The following is a 19,336-nucleotide window of genomic DNA, read 5'->3' on the forward strand; positions in this document are numbered from 1 at the left end:
TTATTCATACAGAGAGGAAAGACACATTGTATAACAAAGTGTTGTTGTTTGTTGTGTTATTCATACAGAGAGGAAAGACACATTGTATAACAAAGTGTTGTTGTTTGTTGTGTTATTCATACAGAGAGGAAAGACACATTTTATAACAAAGTGTTGTTGTTGTTTGTTGTGTTATTCATACAGAGAGGAAAGACACATTTTATAACAAAGTGTTGTTGTTTGTTGTGTTATTCATACAGAGAGGAAAGACACATTTTATAACAAAGTGTTGTTGTTTGTTGTGTTATTCATACAGAGAGGAAAGACACATTTTATAACAAAGTGTTGTTGTTGTTTGTTGTGTTATTCATACAGAGAGGAAAGACACATTTTATAACAAACTGTTGTTGTTTGTTGTGTTATTCATACAGAGAGGAAAGACAGTCCCAGAGGACCTGGTTCGTTCTGAGGATCTGAGCAAATATCGTCAAGTTGCTTCTCATGCTGTAAGTATTATTATTATTTATTTATTTAAATCAAATATCTTCTCATGCTGTAAGTATTATTAATATTATTACTATTAGTGCATTTTTAGATGCGCCTTTATCCGAAGCGCTTTACAATGTGGATTACATTCTCACACACACACACACACACACACACACACACACACACACACACACACACACACACACACACACACACACACACACACAGCAGAGAAACCATTCAAGGCACCAACCTGCTCATCAGGAGCAGGTAGGGGTTCAGTGTGTTGCTCAAGGACACTTTGACACTAACACAGGGGGAGGGGCCTCCAGAGCCCCCACCCCCCCCAAATTATAACTCTTTCAGTTCTCATGTTGGAATCCATTTTGGCGTTTACACTTTAACTAGTATTTTAACTGTCTGTGGCAAGTCTTAGATCAGCGGTTCTCAAACCATGAGTCGCGACCCAAAGTGCGGTAGCGGGAAGTTGCCGTTGGGGTCGCAAGATTTATTTTAATCTAACGGAAAAAATGAGTGAGGTCGTCTCTACCAACGTGAAGAGGACAGACACTCCTCACACACACACAGCTCCGCCTCCAACACAGACCAGAACAAGCAGCACAAGACAGACATGGCATATAGTCCATGAGCCAGACAAGATTTCATTATCGAAAGAGTGGGCAAAACCATACCTATATTAAATTGTTCATAGGGTCAATATAAGTACATAAATATATGATAACCTTTCCACAGGAGCAGCTTTTTCATAGTTATCACACATTTTGTTATTTTCCCCATACGTACATGACAGGTGAAAAAATTACAACATTTTAAAAAGAGTTATCATAATGAAACTTCCTGATTTGATTACTTACATGAAGACAATGATTTATCGTATTACAAGTGTTCTGAAATTGTATATTTAAATATGCAAATTAGGCATTAGGAAAATATGCCTGAATTTGCATAACTCTCCAGAATCAACTTTGGAACATTGGACAAAGCCAGAGTCAACATTCTTATTTCATTTTGTTAAGATGTTGGAGTCAAAGTTTTTTAACGAGGGAATATTCAATATCTGGCTCAATTTTGGGGCTCTGGCTCATGGACTAAATGCCTAATTTGCATATCTAAATATACAATTTCAGAAAACTTGTTATACGATAAATCATTGTCTTCTTGTAAGTAATCAACTGGGGAAGTTTCATTATGATAACTCACCTGTCATGTACGTATGGGGAAAATAACAAAATGTGTGATAACTATGAAAAAGCTGCTCCTGTGGAAAGGTTATCATATATTTATTTACTCGTATTGACCCTATGAACAATTTAAAATAGGTTTGGTTTTGCCCACTCTTTCGATAATCATTGCTCAATTTTGGGGCTCTGGCTCATGGACTAATAGGCTGAGGCATGAGGCACACCCACTGATTTGAGCTGTTCATAACCCATTTACTTAGGACTCATGTTCAATAAGAGCGTGTGGTACAAATACATGGACCACGGGTCCATTTGGTTCCATCTGTACCCTCGCAGAGTTCCATTTAGATTGCGATGTAACATTACCAAGCGGTGAGATGATTCTCCCAGACAGACAACCAGACCCGTTACCAGCAGCTAACCGCCATAGAGACAAACCCCACGGTCGGCCAAAGATGACATTTTGAGAGCTGGTTCAAGAAACTGTTGTAATATGTCGCACGTCTAGCAACATATTTTGGCTAAATGCTTATGGGCGTGTGGTACAAATACATATGCCGCGGGTCCATTTGGTTCCATCTGTACCCTCGCAGAGTTAAAATTAGATCGTGCGCGGGGAGGGGGGGTGGTCACTGGTCGCCAAAGAAAATTCCCTCATAATATGGGGTTGTGGTATAAAACAGTTAGAGAACGCCTGTGTGAGATGATGTCTTTATTAATGTTCAGTAATGAATCATGTGTTCAGTCTGAGATGATGTCTTTATTGATGTTCAGTAATCAGGTGTTCAGGTTCTGCAACAATTGATTATCTTCTTAGCGATTATTCTATCGGTTATGATGAATCAAGTAATTGATTAAATAAATAGATGAGTTTGATGAAGTGTTGCTCCTCTAAATGTGTTTCCAGGGTCTCCACAGCGCCAGTGTGCCTGGAATCCTGGCTCTGGACCTCTGTCCATCTGACACCAACAAAGTTCTGACCGGTAACGTTATGACCTGGTTACTGTAACATATATATATATATATATATATATGTTACATATATAACAATATGTAACCTGTAACATATAAGACTGTGTAACCATATGTAACCTGTAACATATAAGACTGTGTAACAACATGTAACCTGCTAACACTATCATGAAACACAACCAATTGGTATTGAATTTTATATGGTTGTATTGTAAAGCCTGATTAGTCACCTTTACAAGGAGGTACAACTTGTAAGGATTGTGTATTCATGGAATGAGCAACACAGCTAACCGTGTGGATAGCACCCCTCAACAATGTGACACAACCCCCTTCAATAGAGAGTATGCACATGCCTCACTTGTCCACCAAGCAGCTCAAAACCAGATTAAATACCAACACAAAAATATTGCAGGGGATTTTTGGGGGGGCTCTACAGTTAGCTGTGTTGCTCATTCCATGAATGTACCATCCTTACAAGTTGTACCTCGTTGTGAAGGTGACTGATCAGGCTTTACAATGATATAAATAAGATATTCAATACCAATTAGTATTATTGAAGGAGAAATAATCGACCGAAATACAGTTTCTTAACTTTTTCTGAGGAGTTTTATATATAACCTGGTTATTTAACATTTACACTGATGGAATTATAACCTGATTACTCATTTATTAGAAAGTACATCACATTACATTACATTACATTACAGTCATTTAGCAGACGCTTTTATCCAAAGCAACTTACAATAAGTGCATTCAACATAGGTAGGGAACGAAAACTACTAATCACCAGAAGTCTGAAGTGCATTCTCTTCTAAAACAAACAACTAAGAGTATACCTACAGTAGCACTAAGGTAAAAGTACAATATATCAGCTACCTACTTTCTTAAACACATTAGATACATAGGAAAATCAAATGAGAAACAGCTAAAACAAATAAGTGTTGAATAAACAAGATCCAATAAAACAAGAGCTTGTACAAATAATTGACAACAAGTAGGCAAGGCTAAGTGGAAGTGAAAGTATTAACCATATAATGAACATACACTGGTAACATTTACACTGATGGAATTCTATGTAGAACCTGATTCTATTATTAAACCTGACATTGACGGCAATGTCAATAATATGAATGAGCAAAGTCCACAAATGTCCTCTGAAATCAGATTATTATGCAATACTTTATGCATAAAGATGTTTCAATTAACCCATTAACTATAACTAACCCACTAACTAAGGTATTTTCATATTTTTTTGGCCAGTGCCAGAGATTTTTCATTGAAAAAATAAGTACTCAGGAGCCGAGATACAGAATTTTTAAGTTAACAAGGAAGTGGATAGGAGTCTAGATCTTCGAAAAATCATATCTCCTTGGTCTTTGGGTCAAAAAAAAAAAAAAAAAAAAAAAACTTTTTTTTTAGTTCACGTAGATCTACGCGACTGGCATTTGGCGGCTTTAAATAGGTTCGCGTTTTGAGGAGGACTCAAGTTATTTTAGGAACATGAATTTGTCTTCATAAATGACACGGTGCTCTTGTGTTCCTGCAGGGGGCGCTGATAAGAACGTGGTGGTGTTTGATAAGAGTGAGGAGCAGATTGTTGCCACCCTGAAGGGTCACACCAAGAAGGTCACCTCTGTCATCTACCATCCATCCCAGGTTAATATTAATATTATTTATAATCTACCACCCCTCCCAGGTTACTATTCATATTATTTATAATCTACCATCCATCCCAGGTAATGTACGGTCGCTGAGGAAAAGAGGAAAAGACAGGAAACAGAGCTGGACGTAGCAGAGACTAAAATGTTGAGGTTCTCTCTGAGAGTAACCAGGATGGATAGGATGAGGAACCAGTACATCAGAGACAGATGATAGGATGAGGAACCAGTACATTAGAGACAGATGATAGGATGAGGAACCAGTACATTAGAGACAGATGATAGGATGAGGAACCAGTACATTAGAGACAGATGATAGGATGAGGAACCAGTACATTAGAGACAGATGATAGGATGGATGAGGAACCAGTACATTAGAGACAGATGATAGGATGAGGAACCAGTACATTAGAGACAGATGATAGGATGAGGAACCAGTACATTAGAGACAGATGATAGGATGAGGAACCAGTACATCAGAGACAGATAATTGGATGAGGAACCAGTACATCAGAGACAGATGATAGGATGAGGAACCAGTACATCAGAGACAGATGATAGGATGAGGAACCAGTACATTAGAGACAGATGATAGGATGAGGAACCAGTACATTAGAGACAGATGATAGGATGAGGAACCAGTACATCAGAGACAGATGATAGGATGAGGAACCAGTACATCAGAGACAGATGATAGGATGAGGAACCAGTACATCAGAGACAGATGATAGGATGAGGAACCAGTACATTAGAGACAGATGATAGGATGAGGAACCAGTACATCAGAGACAGATAATAGGATGAGGAACCAGTACATTAGAGACAGATAATAGGATGAGGAACCAGTACATCAGAGGGACACATGTTAGATGTTTTGGACATAAAGACAGAGAGGCCAGACTGAGATGCTTTGGACATGTACAGTTTTTATTTGATGTATAAATCAATGCTGTTTGTTTTATTAGACGTATAAATGAATGGTGTTTCTGGTGTATTTCCAGTCGGTGGTCTTCTCTGCATCTCCAGACAGCACCATCCGGGTGTGGTCCGTTACCGGGGGCAACTGTGTCCAGGTGATCCGAGCCCACGAGGCTGGAGTCACCGGACTGTCACTGCACGCTACTGGAGACTACCTACTGTCATCATCTGAAGACCAGGTACGAACTAATGATTACTAACACAATATATATCTATTTAACACTGTTACTGAACAAACACTCTATAGTAATGATTACTATCACAATATAGATCTATTTAACACTGTTACTGAACAAACACTCTATAGTAATGATTACTATCACAATATAGATCTATTTAACACTGTTACTGAACACACTCTATAGTAATGATTACTATCACAATATAGAGCTATTTAACACTGTTACTGAACAAACACTCTATAGTAATGATTACTATCACAACATAGAGCCATTTAACACTGTTACTGAACAAACACTCTATAGTAATGATTACTATCACAATATAGAGCTATTTAACACTGTTACTGAACACACACTCTATAGTAATGATTACTATCACAATATAGAGCTATTTAACACTGTTACTGAACACACACTCTATAGTAATGATTACTATCACAATATAGAGCTATTTAACACTGTTACTGAACAAACACTCTATAGTAATGATTACTATCACAACATAGAGCCATTTAACACTGTTACTGAACAAACACTCTATAGTAATGATTACTATCATAATATAGAGCTATTTAACACTGTTACTGAACAAACACTCTATAGTAATGATTACTATCACAATATAGAGCTATTTAACACTGTTACTGAACACACTCTATAGCAATGATTACTATCACAATATAGAGCTATTTAACACTGTTACTGAACACACTCTATAGCAATGATTACTATCACAATATAGAGCTATTTAACACTGTTACTGAACACACTCTATAGCAATGATTACTATCACAATATAGAGTTATTTAACACTGTTACTGAACAAACACTCTATAGTAATGATTACTATCATAATATAGAGCCATTTAACACTGTTACTGAACACACACTCTATAGTAATGATTACTATCATAATATAGAGCCATTTCACTTTCTAACAAACAAAAACACTTTTTTGCTTTAGCCTTAAAATATCATTTACACTTCCTAACATTAACTGATTCACTGCCAATCACGTAGATCTACGCGAACTGAATTTTTTTTTTTTTTATTATATTTTCTTTTTTCAATTTGACCCAAAGACCAAGGAGATATGATTTATCAAAGATCTAGACTCCTATCCACTTCCTTGTTAACTTAAAACTTAAAAATTCTGTATCTCGGCTCCTGAGTACTTTATTTTTTTCAATGAAAAACTCTGGCACTGGCTAAAAAAAATATGAAAATACCTCTGGCAGTTAATGGGTTAAGAGAACAATGTACCAGACATGGACGTTGTGTCTTAGAGGGTTGGTTGGTTAACGTGTGTGTGTGTGTGTGTGTGTGTGTATGTGTGTTACAGTACTGGGCCTTCTCTGACATCCAGACCGGTAAAGTTCTGACCAAAGTCACTGATGAGAGCGGTGCCTGTGGTACGTATGATTATTATTTATATATTTATATATGTGGTACGTATGATTATTATTAATATATTTATATATGTGGTACGTATGATTATTATTCATATATTTATATATGTGGTACGTATGATTATTATTAATATATTTATATATGTGGTACGTATGATTATTAATATATTTATATATGTGGTACGTATGATTATTATTAATATATTTATATATGTGGTACGTATGATTATTATTAATATCTGTGGTACATATCTATCATTAATATTTATGATATCTGTGGTAAGCATGGAATCTGTATTATTTATGATTTCTATATATGCTGTCTGAAGGCCAAATGTGTAATCCTTCACACGACAGCTTGTGTGTCGCTCACCAATAATAGACGACCTACGTACAAGCTAGTGCGTACATGGGCAACTGGTGGCCCGGGGGCCACATGCGGCCCCCACCTTCACTTAATGCGGCCCGCAGGTTAATATCAGAATAGTGATTATATTATTGATTTCAGCTGTTATGATTCATAACATGACCCGCTTTAATTACTTCAGTCTATATTAGTAGCTTAATGACTAGTATTAACATTCTATATTCTACTATTCTATCTGTCTTTTTTATGTCCAGTGTATTTGTATTTAAGTTCATGAAGTTAACATAAGTATAACTAAATGCATTTGAAATTAAATAAAAAATGTTACTTTTCAGGATTCCAATTAAAACATAAAAAAAAAATCATCTGGATTCCAATTCTAGAATAGCAAAAATAGCAGATCTACAAGCTCAAAACGCGTCGCAGTGCGACGCGTTTTGAGCTTGTAGATCTGCTATTTTTCCTACTTTTGTGTGACATAGAATGGCGAAAAAAGTTTTAATACGTAGAGACAGTATACTGTATGTAATGTGTTCCTCTGGAGTGAGAGTGTAAATATAGAGTCCCTCTACGTCATCTACGTTGCATCACCGCTGAGCTAGTGGATGAGACCAGCTTTTAGTTAGGAGACCCCGTCAGGAAGCTTTAAACTTCTGTGGCAGGTTTCTACTTGATCATATGCGGTTATGTTACCATTAACATATCATTACCATGTCATTAACATATCCCCGCCTCCTCCCCTCCAGCTCTGACCTGTGCTCAGTTCCATCCTGACGGGCTGATCTTCGGAACAGGAACGGCCGACTCTCAGATCAAGATCTGGGATCTGAAGGAACGCACCAACGTGGCCAACTTCCCTGGACACTCTGGACCGGTCACCTCTATCGCCTTCTCTGAGAACGGATACTACCTGGCTACAGGTAACCTTTAACCTTTAACCCCTAACTAGAGATGCACCGATACAGGTTTTTTCAATTCCGATCCGATATATCAATTAGGATATTTTTCGATATCCGATATATATGCCGATATCCGAGCAAAACTTTAAATACAAAAAAAATGCATTACCTTTCAATTAAAGACATTTATTACTGAATATTTTAAAGTACAATAACAGTAGAAAAAAACCAAATACACTATGATCTATCACCAAAATAAAATACCCACAAATAATAAATTAAAACAATGTGCATACTTAGCTGCTTCTTAAAATTGTATTAAACACAAAAAAAAAAAAAAAAAAAATTCTTTATCGGAATGTGGATCGGTTATGTCATGTCCGATATCCGATACGTGAAATAAGTCATATCGGTAGCCGATACTGATACAGTATCGGTATCGGTGCAACTCTACCCAACCCTAACCTCTATCGCTGAGAACGGATACTAGTATCTGGCCACAGGTGACCTGAGTTTAACCCCTAACTCTAACTCTAACCCTAAGCTGACAAAGTGTTGTCAATTATTCTGCTGCAAACACAGTTCTCTGAAGCTGTGATAGTATTATTATTATTATCAAAAATATGATTATTATTCCAGGTGCTCAGGACAGTTCTGTGATATTTCATTTCTTTCTCAGGCTGATACAGAAACGTTAACTCTTTGACTGCCAGAGTATTTTCATAAAGTACTCCCCCAGTGCCAGCGATTTTCGTGTTTTTTTTTGTTATTTTGTAATTTAATTTTCATATAGTTTGTCTTTCTGCGGTGTTAAACACAAACGAAGGTTAAACACGACAAATCGACCAGCAGAGAGCAGTAGATTGACACCTCCATCACTCGCTGACTCGCTCGACCCCCACCAAACAGGCTCAAACAGTCTATACGCCATTAACCGGATGTGACGTTTTCGCAGATTGCCGATCGGTGTAAATTACGATGTGATACACGACTACGATGACTGTTCGTCACACAGACTATAGAAAATAGAAGTGGAGCTCTGCGTTCCTTTTTTATACCGTGTGAAAAACCGTGATTTTTCCCTATTCTGGCCGAAAATGACCGGGAAAGAAATTAGAACCGGAAACGGAATCTGCGTCATGAAACCGGAACCCAGTGACTCTGAAGGAATCAGGAAGTGAACGTGATGATGAAAAATAAACAGAATAGCGCGATCACAGTCAATAGTAAAAACTCAGGATTTCTCGTTCTGGCACTGAGGGCATTCAGAAAAAACTCGGGATAACTCGGGGCGTGGCACTGAGAGTTAATTCACTGTTTTTTTACCAGTAGGATTAACTATTGCAATGCTCTCCTGTCTGGTTCATATTTATTTTTAAACCTATTCTGTGAAGCACATTGAACTGCACTTGATGTATGATACGTGCTATAAATACACTTTGATTGATATTATTATTAATTATTCCAGGCGCTCAGCACAGTTCTCTGAAGCTGTGATAGTATTAATATTATTAATATTATTATTATTATTCCAGGCGCTCAGGACAGTTCTCTGAAGCTGTGATAGTATTAATATTATTATTATTATTATTATTATTATTCCAGGCGCTCAGGACAGTTCTCTGAAGCTGTGATAGTATTATTAATATTATTATTATTATTATTCCAGGCGCTCAGGACAGTTCTCTGAAGCTGTGATAGTATTAATATTATTATTATTATTATTATTCCAGGCGCTCAGGACAGTTCTCTGAAGCTGTGATAGTAGTATTAATATTATTATTATTATTATTATTATTCCAGGCGCTCAGCACAGTTCTCTGAAGCTGTGATAGTATTATTAATATTATTGTGTCCGCCGAAGGTGGAGAATATGTTTTCGCTTCGTCCCGCCGTGTGTGAGCAAACATTGTTAGCCAAGCTAACATTGGGCAAGCTCCACGTGACACGTGTCAATTTGTTGACACCAATGCCTCTGATTGGCTAGAGGGACGCGTGACGAAATAAAATTCTATAAATAGGTGTGTCACTTCAAAAAGCCCCTACTTTTTGAAGTGAGGTAAAACAGGATCAATCAGTCTTGATTGGAACAGTACCTTCAGTAAGTCCAAATCACCCGTCTGTGCGTGTGTGTTTCCCTCTGAGAACACCTAACATTGGTCAAGCAAAGGCGCAGAAGGCCAAAGCTAAGAAAGCATACTCATCTACAACAGTAACACAGAAGAGGACTAGAGTTGAATTGATCCCACAACAAAGCCGAAGTCTTAATACGTGTCAATATGTTGACATCAATGTCTCTGATTGGCTAGAGGGACGCATGACGAAATACAATCCTATAAATAGGTGTGTCACTTCAAAAAGCCGTTAACGTTTTTGAAGCGAGGTAAGACAGGATCAATCAGTCTTGATTGGAACAGTATCTTCTAGTCCAAATCACCCGTCCGTGCGTGTGTGTGTCCCTCTGAGAACACCTAACATTGGTCAAGCAAAGGTGCAGAAGGCCAAAGCTAAGAAAGCATACTCATCTACAACAGTAACACAGAAGAGGACTAGAGTTGAATTGATCCCACAACAAGGCCGAAGTCTTAATACGTATTAATATGTTGACACCAATGCCTTTGATTGGCTAGAGGGATGCATGACGAAATACAATTCTATAAATAGGTGTGTCACTTCAAAAAGCCGTTTACGTTTTTGAAGCGAGGTAAGACAGGATCAATCAGTCTTGATTGGAACAGTATCTTCTAGTCCAAATCACCCGTCCGTGCGTGTGTGTGTCCCTCGTGCGTATGTGTGTAACATTGGTCAAACAAAGGCGCAGAAGGCCAAAGCTAAGAAAGCATACTCATCTACAACAGTAAAAAATATTTCTTTAACATACACCTTTTTATTTAACTAAAATATATATCTTTTACTCTACTGTATCTCATTAGTTATTGCTATGATAATATAATTGCTATAGTCTGCTGGCGGAGACTTTCTAGTTATTATTATTATTATTCCAGGCGCTCAGGACAGTTCTCTGAAGCTGTGGGATCTGAGGAAGCTGAAGAACTTCAAGACCATCGCTCTGGACAACAACTATGAGGTAAAAACATTACATGTAGACATTTAGTGAAAGAGCCAACACTCTGAAAGCATGTTGTTCATAAGCCTTGGAAAGTGTCTGTGGTTTTTACACAGAGTTTGTATAGAGATCTTTCTTTACATTCATCCATCTCTCCTATAGAGGTTGTGTATAACAGGGTGTATAGAGGTGGATCTATGGTTGTGTATAACAGGGTGTATAGAGGTAGATCTATGGTTGTGTATAACAGGGTATATAGAGGTAGATCTATGGTTGTGTATAACAGGGTATATAGAGGTAGATCTATGGTTGTGTATAACAGGGTATATAGAGGTAGATCTATGGTTGTGTATAACAGGGTGTATATAGAGGTAGATCTCTGGTTGTGTATAACAGGGTGTATAGAGGTAGATCTCTGGTTGTGTATAACAGGGTGTATAGAGGTAGATCTCTATAGCCGTGTAAGCCCCCTGCTGTGCAGTGGTCATCTTCATTGCTATGATTTCTCAAATGATTTGTTCATGTGTTTGTTGTTGAAAAGCCAACGTCAAGCCACACTTTTTAGCACCTAAATTACACTCTGTACATTTATGGTAGAGAAAATGAGGATGTGACACCAGTCACATCCTCCAGTCACATGCTGCTCCACAAAATGACCATGGATGCTTTCACATACGTCTCGTTTCAGCCCTCAAAACAAACTTTATGGAGATTGTATTTGGCACATTATGTGAACACTCCAAACCAGCTGGCACCGCTTTGAGCTGAACCATCCTGAGTTAGATTCTCTTTGAAGTGAACCATCCTGAGTTAGATTCTCTTTGAAGTGAACCATACTGAGTTAGATTCTCTTTGAAGTGAACCATACTGAGTTAGATTCTCTTTGAAGTGAACCGTACTGAGTTAGATTCTCTTTGAAGTGAACCATCCTGAGTTAGATTCTCTTTGAAGTGAACCATACTGAGTTAGATTCTCTTTGAAGTGAACCATACTGAGTTAGATTCTCTTTGAAGTGAACCATACTGAGTTAGATTCTCTTCCCTAACCCGGTGCGGTTCACTTGAACTGTGCATAATGTGAACACAAAGCGCTTCTAGTAGGAGCAGAGGGGAGTTTGCCTTTTCTGCATAATCACTGAATAATTGCCCTTACCATTGTAGTAATCTGCTTTGTTGGCTTGTGGGTCTGTGATGGCTAAGTGTGTTCCATCAATAGCCTCTCAGCACACTGAGGAAACCCACATCTATACCTGATCTATTGACCATGTCCCTCACATCCTGATGAAGCCTGACTGGAGCTCATGAGCAATGATGTTTCATAGGTTATCATACAGGCAGTGGGCAAAGAGGTGTTCTATGTTAGTGGACAGCCTCCATAAAGACCCATTATTTAAGTTTGTGGTGTTTGACCAGACTGGGTTTAATATATTCATATTTAATAATGTGGTCCCATGCCAGAGATTTTTCAATTTGTCTTAGATTTTCAAGTAGTCACAGAATATTTATCTCCAGTATAATGGATCCCCTGGTGGTTGCTAATCACTGAGGGTTGCACTGTGTGTGGTTTCACAAATGTCAACGAGGTCATCGCGACCTTTTTGACATTAATTGTCTGATGTTGAAAATAACATGTCTGGGCCGAAAAATCGTACCAAAAAAAGTGCTTAGGAGCCGAGATACAGCCTTTTTCAGTAATAAGTTAAACAAGGAGTGAATGGAGCAGCAAATCTTCAGATAATGATATCTTGGGTTCAGATTTATTTTTTCAAAAACACGTCAAACACGTCAATGGCACTCAATGAGTTAATATGTAATGTTTTATTGTGTTTTAGGTGAAGTCTCTGGTCTTTGATCAGAGTGGAACCTACCTGGCTGTAGGAGGGTCTGACATCAGGGTCTACATCTGTAAGCAGTGGTCTGAAGTCCTCAACTTCTCTGGTGAGAAAAACCCCTCAGTGTTCATGTGATAAAGTCTGTTTCCTCCATCAAGTCCACATAAAAACTCATCTGTGAGATTTCTTTCACTGAAATCTCATAGTTAGTGTAATTTTCACAGCAGTTAGTTTCCTGTCTCACATTCATTTGTGAGGACAAGAACTGAGACTTAAATCTGGCAATTGCTAGATTAATCACTTAAGCCCTAATCTAAAAACAGTGAAAATAGCTGCTCTACAAGCTCACAATATATCACATCATGGTGCGTTGTGAGCTTGTAGATCTGATGTTTTTAACTACCTACTTGAAAATGTGTGAAAGATTTAATTCACCTAAATTGACCTCTGAACTGCTCAGGTTGAAAGTACTGAGAGATGAGGTCATTGTTTTATAAAGTCATCAATTCAAGGCTTTATCTTTATTCAGTGACAAATGTACTTTATATCTGTGTTTATGTGATGAATATATGTATTGTCTTTGTGTTTGCTCAGTACACAGGGGTGTGTGTGTGTGTGTGTGTGTGTGTGTGTGTGTACACGTACATGAGTACACATCCGTGTTTGATATAAAAGTAAATAATGTTTGTATGTTTAGAATACACAGGTGTGTGTGTGTGTGTGTGTGTGTGTGTGTGTGTGTGGCCGCAAGCAACTTAGATGGTAAATAAATGAATGCTATCTGCATCTAAGTTGCAACATCCTCCATAAACAGCTAGTCCATTCATGAGACATTCTAGTCCTATCCTACCTGTCTGTAGGATAGCATCATACTACAGGATGTAGGATAGTCCTATCCTACCTGTCTGTTCAGCATGTTTCTCCTCAGTGGCTCTAGTCACTTATGTTCAGATCAATTACACACACACACACACACACACACACACACACACACACACACACACACACACACACACACACACACACACACATGCTAGTGGTTGAGTAATTGATCAGAACACAGACATTGGTCATTAGCATAATTATGCACACAACCACCATGTTTATTTATAAGCTGTTTATTAACGTTTCTGTGTAAACACAGAGCTTCAGAGGTCGTCATGGTTACAGCCCTGCGAGCTATGGGATGATTTCCTTTTTTTTTTCATTTTATTTTGTTTCGCATATGGTAGTGTATTACAGTTCACACAATTCATAATTTCAAAAATTCATTAAATCACATACACCCATGAGCGAAAAGGAGCAGGAAGAAGAATAAATTCTTATTAATACCTGCCCCCTATCCAATTTAAAAAATATATATATATCCTTGATGATCGGCGCATACCGCCAGTACCTGCACTAACATGCAAGTTTAAACATAACCAAAACAAACAAAACAAAAACAAGCAAAAACGAGCAACAAAACAAGCAACAAATGAACAAGCAACAAACATATATAGTAAACAAAACACAACAACAAAAGATAACTCCAAAGTCAAATCCTTTCCTATTCATCTTCTTCATATTGTCTAATAATCTTTTTTTTATACCATTTTTTAAATTGATAAATATTTGTACAACATTTTAAGTCAGTGTGGAGCGAATTCCACATTCTGATTCCTACAACTGAATGTGTTACATGGCATGATCAAACTGAGCATGTGTGTGTAACAGAATGTGTGTGTTTGATATTAAAGTAAATGTGTGTGTGTGTGTGTGTGTTTGATATTAAAGTAAATGTGTGTGTGTGATATTAAAGTAAATGTGTGTGTGTGTGTGATATTAAAGTAAATGTGTGTGTGTGATATTAAAGTATGTGTGTGTGTGTGTGATATTAAAGTAAATGTGTATTTTCTAGAACACACAGGTGTGGTGACGGGTGTGGCGTTTGGGGAAAACGCTCAGTTCCTGGCCTCTGCAGGGATGGACCGCAGCCTCAAGTTCTACAGCTTGTAGATCTACAAGTCCTCAAAGTTCTACCGCTTGTAGAGCTACAAGACCTTACTGAGCTCCTCCACAGCGTGTGGTCTTGTAGATCAGATGAATGAATGAATATCAGATCTACTTGGTTGTGGAGTTCAGAGTTCAGAGTTCAGACATGAGAGACGATGGTTTGGTCTTTAACCCTTTAAGACCTGGAACACATCTGTGTCATCTTCACATTTCTTTGGCTTATAAAAAATAGCAGATCTATAAGCTCATAGTGCGTGCCGTGCTATGAGCTTGTAGATCTGCTATTTCTTATAAAAATCTTTGTTGTTATAACATTAATAATATCAGTGGTTCTCAAACTGTTTCATGTGAAGGAACCAAAATGATGTATTTGGCCGCGGACCCCCATCTCAAAACATGTTGTTCCAGGGACCCCCAGAAGTTGTTTAAAAATGTACGCTTTAAAAAATATATATTAAAAGATTTGCTCACATTTTCACGATTTTTCCAAAAATAGCAGATCTACAAGCCCATAGCGTGGCACTCGGTGCCACGCTATGGGCTTGTAGATCTGCTATTTTTGAATGGCCAAAGAAATGTAAAATGACACGGATGCGCTCCTGGTCTTTAAGGGTTAAAGCAGTTCATTAGAAACACATTTAGAAATGGAACAAATTATTTTTCAAAAGAAGAAAATAAAGCAGAGGAAAAAGAGTCCTTGAGCTTTGCCTGTATAGTTTCTTAGTCCTAATGTCTGGGGGGAGGGGGGGGTCCAGGTGGGGGAGTGGGGGGGGGTCCAGGTGTGTGTGGGGGAGGGGGGTCCAGGTGGGGGAGGGGGGAGGGGGGTCCAGGTGGAATCATACAAATAGCGGCTGTTGATTTGGGGTCGTCTTGGGTTTTTAATCTAAATATCATTTCTTTGCTGTCAGGTGGAAAACTTTAAGGTCCAAAACTACAAAAAAAAAAGCTTTATCATCGTCAAATGTCCAACTCAATGTCAAGATCTGGTTAATACTGGTTAATACTGGTTAATACTGGTTAATACTGGTTAATACTGGTCATTGGTTAAAGATTTATAAAGATCTGGTTAATACTGGTTATTGGTTAAAGATTTATAAAGATCTGGTCATTGGTTAAATATTTATAGAATCCACAGAGACATGACCTCTTTCAGTTTCACTTCAAATTGTTTAGTTTTTGGGGGAATTAGAGTTTAAGGGCATTAATGTATGAATAACTAAATAAAACATACAAAGTTAAACTATAGAGACGGTAGGTTTCTGCCAGACAGCAACAACAACAATAATAATAGTAATATGTTGATGGTTCTGTTATTATTACATCACTGTAACTCTTTGCTGTGAGATGATCCAAGTTGATCCTTTTCATCCTAATCTCTGTGTAACGTTATGTACCGTAGGTCCTTCTCTGTGTAACGTTATGTACCGTAGGTCCTTCTCTGTGTAACGTTATGTACCGTAGGTCCTTCTCTGTGTAACGTTATGTACCGTAGGTCCTTCTCTGTGTAACGTTATGTACCGTAGGTCCTTCTCTGTGTAACGTTATGTACCGTAAGGTCCTTCTCTGTGTAACGTTATGTACCGTAGGTCCTTCTCTGTGTAACGTTATGTACCGTAGGTCCTTCTCTGTGTAACGTTATGTACCGTAGGTCCTTCTCTGTGTAACGTTATGTACCGTAGGTCCTTCTCTGTGTAACGTTATGTACCGTAGGTCCTTCTCTGTGTAACGTTATGTACCGTAGGTCCTTCTCTGTGTAACGTTATGGAAACAAGACATTCGCTTTGTTTATCATTTATTTTGAAACAATTATGGAATAAAATGAATGGACCATTCTTAGTAATATCTGTAGTGAATAAATATGAGCTGGTTTCACTGTACTCTCAGTATGTATGGTATATCTCAGTATGTACAGTATGGTTAACACACAGAGGTTTCACTGTACTCTCATCCCCCTCAACATGTGAAATCATGGCCTTTTGATCCCTTTGAACTTTTTCATTTACTGTTTTTGTCTTTTTATTGTATATTTCTCTTATTCCTTTGTGGTTTTGCTTCCCTGTTCTTTTGAAACAATAAAACCGTAACTTTTTGTAAAGCCGTTGGACGCCCAGCCTGCTCAACATGTAATAACTTATATTGTCCACAGTCAGTGGTGTAAAGTAACTAAGTACATTTACTCAAGTACTGTACTTAACACGTACATGTAAAAACTTATATGATATTATATTGTCCTCAGTACTGTCTGTACAACGCAGACCAAATGGGTGTCATCACGGTGGTGTCGACTTTGATCCCAATAACAGTCTAGTGTGATGCTGTTCTAATGCACTGCTTCTCAAGGTGGGGTGTGGGGACCCCCAGGGGTCCATGGCGGTGTTCCAGGAGGTCCCCAGATAAATTAGGTAACACGGCATTAAAAAATTAGTTTAACCTTTTGAAACCAATGTTCTACTTGGGCCATTTTCAAAAATATATATATTCTTGGAAAAACTGAAACATTTTGAATAATACACACATACACACACACACACACATACATACACGCACACACACACACGCGCACACACACACATCTCTTCTGTAACGCAAAACATTTTCTAATAAGTTGTCTGACTGTCTGCAGCTAAATGCATATCATTGATAACCTGATTATCTAGTGGGAACCTGACTACTGTGGTGCTCACTCTTATTCATGTTATATTTTATTTTCATTACATTCATAAATGGGGGGCCATGACATTAAAGACCTAATATTTCCACAATTACTACAAAACCTGTCATTTTGGGGGGAAACTGAAAGTAGAGTAAATGTGATAATGATAATAGAGGATGCACCATCATGTTCACATCATATCTATCTATCTATTCTTTGGGTTGATTTCTTTTTACGTTTTAAGGAAACAATAACAAATACATTTACTCAAGTACTGTACTTAAGTACAATTTTGAGGTACTTTTACTTCTACTCCACTACATCTCAGAAGAAAATATTGTACTTTTACTCCACTATAATTATTTGAAAACTTTAGTTACTTTGTAGATTTTGATTATTATTACAAAACACACATTAACCACTTCAGCTCAGCCCTATATATATTTCGTTTAAAAATAGCAGATCTACAAGCTCACAATGCGTCGTGATGAGACGCATTGTGAGCGTCAAAATATTTGTATACATTTGAAAACTTGTGAAATGGGACATTCTGCATAATGAGTACTTTCTACTTTTGGTACTTTAAGTACAGATACCAATACTTTTGTACTTTGTTTATACTCAAGTCAATTTTGAATTCCGGACTTTTACTTGTAACAGAGTATTTCTTAGGAATATGATACTTAACTCAAGTAAAACATTTAGAGTACTTTTTCCACCTCTGTGAGTCAGAGTGGAATGTTTAATATTAGAACATTATGGGATCTATTCACTCTGCATGTCAAACATCCGGTCTGGGCCCGGAGCAAACACGGAAACGGCGCGTGCATGAATGTGTGCGTGAAAATGTCCGGATACAGTAGGGCGGGCTCTAGACCGGATGTGAGTACCGAGCAGCCAATAGGAACCACGGGAAGCCCGGCGGTCACACGAGGTTAATGACGACACTGGTCACGTGACACGTTGAAGTCACGTCACGTGACCTCCGGGAAGCAAACATGGTAAATAGAAAAGAAGGTACAGTCATAACAGTCAGTCTACGGCAGCCAGCTGGACCAGCTTGTGAACAAACAATATTTCTGAACGATTGTGTCTTTTGTCAGAGAATCGGTTCAGGAATATAAAAGAAGACATAATGATCAGGGTTTTTTTGCAATCAATTTAATTTAGTTTGGATTTTTTTTAGCACACTGTATAATTGTATTGAGGCATTTAAACATCTAAAAATCTGGCAGAAAATCTGGCAAAGACCAAAAAAACGCAACTACCAACATTTACAAGCAACTTCACAGAAAAATAAGCCCAAAGTCGCTTTAAAAAAAGCTTCACTTTTTGGATACGATGTGCAGAAAGGGGTAAGAAACATGTAAAGTGGAAAATGTGCGACAATGTCCTGCTCAAACAGCAGAGGGAAACGAGGAACCTCATCTCGGAGCTACACAGCGGAGAAGTTCCGTCGGAGGCGGAGCGAAGTGAGAGACAACATTACTGTTGGTTCAGCGTTCAGCCTGGAATAGACCATCGTCCCCATTCCCCAAACTATGCTTGGTTATTGGACTTATTGGTGACCGTACAGATCTGACAGTAAAAGTCAACGATCTTAACCAAGATCATTAACTCTCATTAATTCATTCAATTCAATTTAATTTTATTAA

The 19,336-nt window shown here is 37.9% G+C and overlaps 1 protein-coding gene and 1 long non-coding RNA gene across 3 annotated transcripts in view; both read left to right on the forward strand.

Annotated features, from left to right (window-relative positions):
• The window catches only part of prpf19 (pre-mRNA processing factor 19), a 28,004-nt gene extending 12,244 nt beyond the window's left edge, over positions 1-15,760 (forward strand). For both annotated transcript variants that reach the window (XM_080416457.1, XM_080416458.1), the window contains 9 exons: positions 411-485; positions 2,578-2,653; positions 4,189-4,298; positions 5,302-5,457; positions 6,803-6,872; positions 7,983-8,156; positions 11,141-11,223; positions 13,034-13,139; positions 14,934-15,760. In XM_080416457.1, coding sequence (XP_080272583.1) covers positions 411-485; positions 2,578-2,653; positions 4,189-4,298; positions 5,302-5,457; positions 6,803-6,872; positions 7,983-8,156; positions 11,141-11,223; positions 13,034-13,139; positions 14,934-15,031 — 948 coding nt within the window. In that variant the 3' untranslated portion in view covers positions 15,032-15,760. The remainder of the gene's footprint in view (positions 1-410; positions 486-2,577; positions 2,654-4,188; positions 4,299-5,301; positions 5,458-6,802; positions 6,873-7,982; positions 8,157-11,140; positions 11,224-13,033; positions 13,140-14,933) is intronic.
• A 93-nt stretch (positions 15,761-15,853) lies between these two features.
• LOC308076060 lies at positions 15,854-17,126 on the forward strand. Its single transcript, XR_013932244.1, has 2 exons — positions 15,854-16,093; positions 16,164-17,126. It is a non-coding gene; the product is annotated as an uncharacterized lncRNA (long non-coding RNA).
• Positions 17,127-19,336: the final 2,210 nt, after the last annotated feature.

The sequence above is a fragment of the Gymnoscopelus braueri genome, assembly GCF_963280865.1.
Source record: "Gymnoscopelus braueri genome assembly, chromosome: 20".
Taxonomy (NCBI): Eukaryota; Metazoa; Chordata; class Actinopteri; order Myctophiformes; family Myctophidae; genus Gymnoscopelus; species Gymnoscopelus braueri.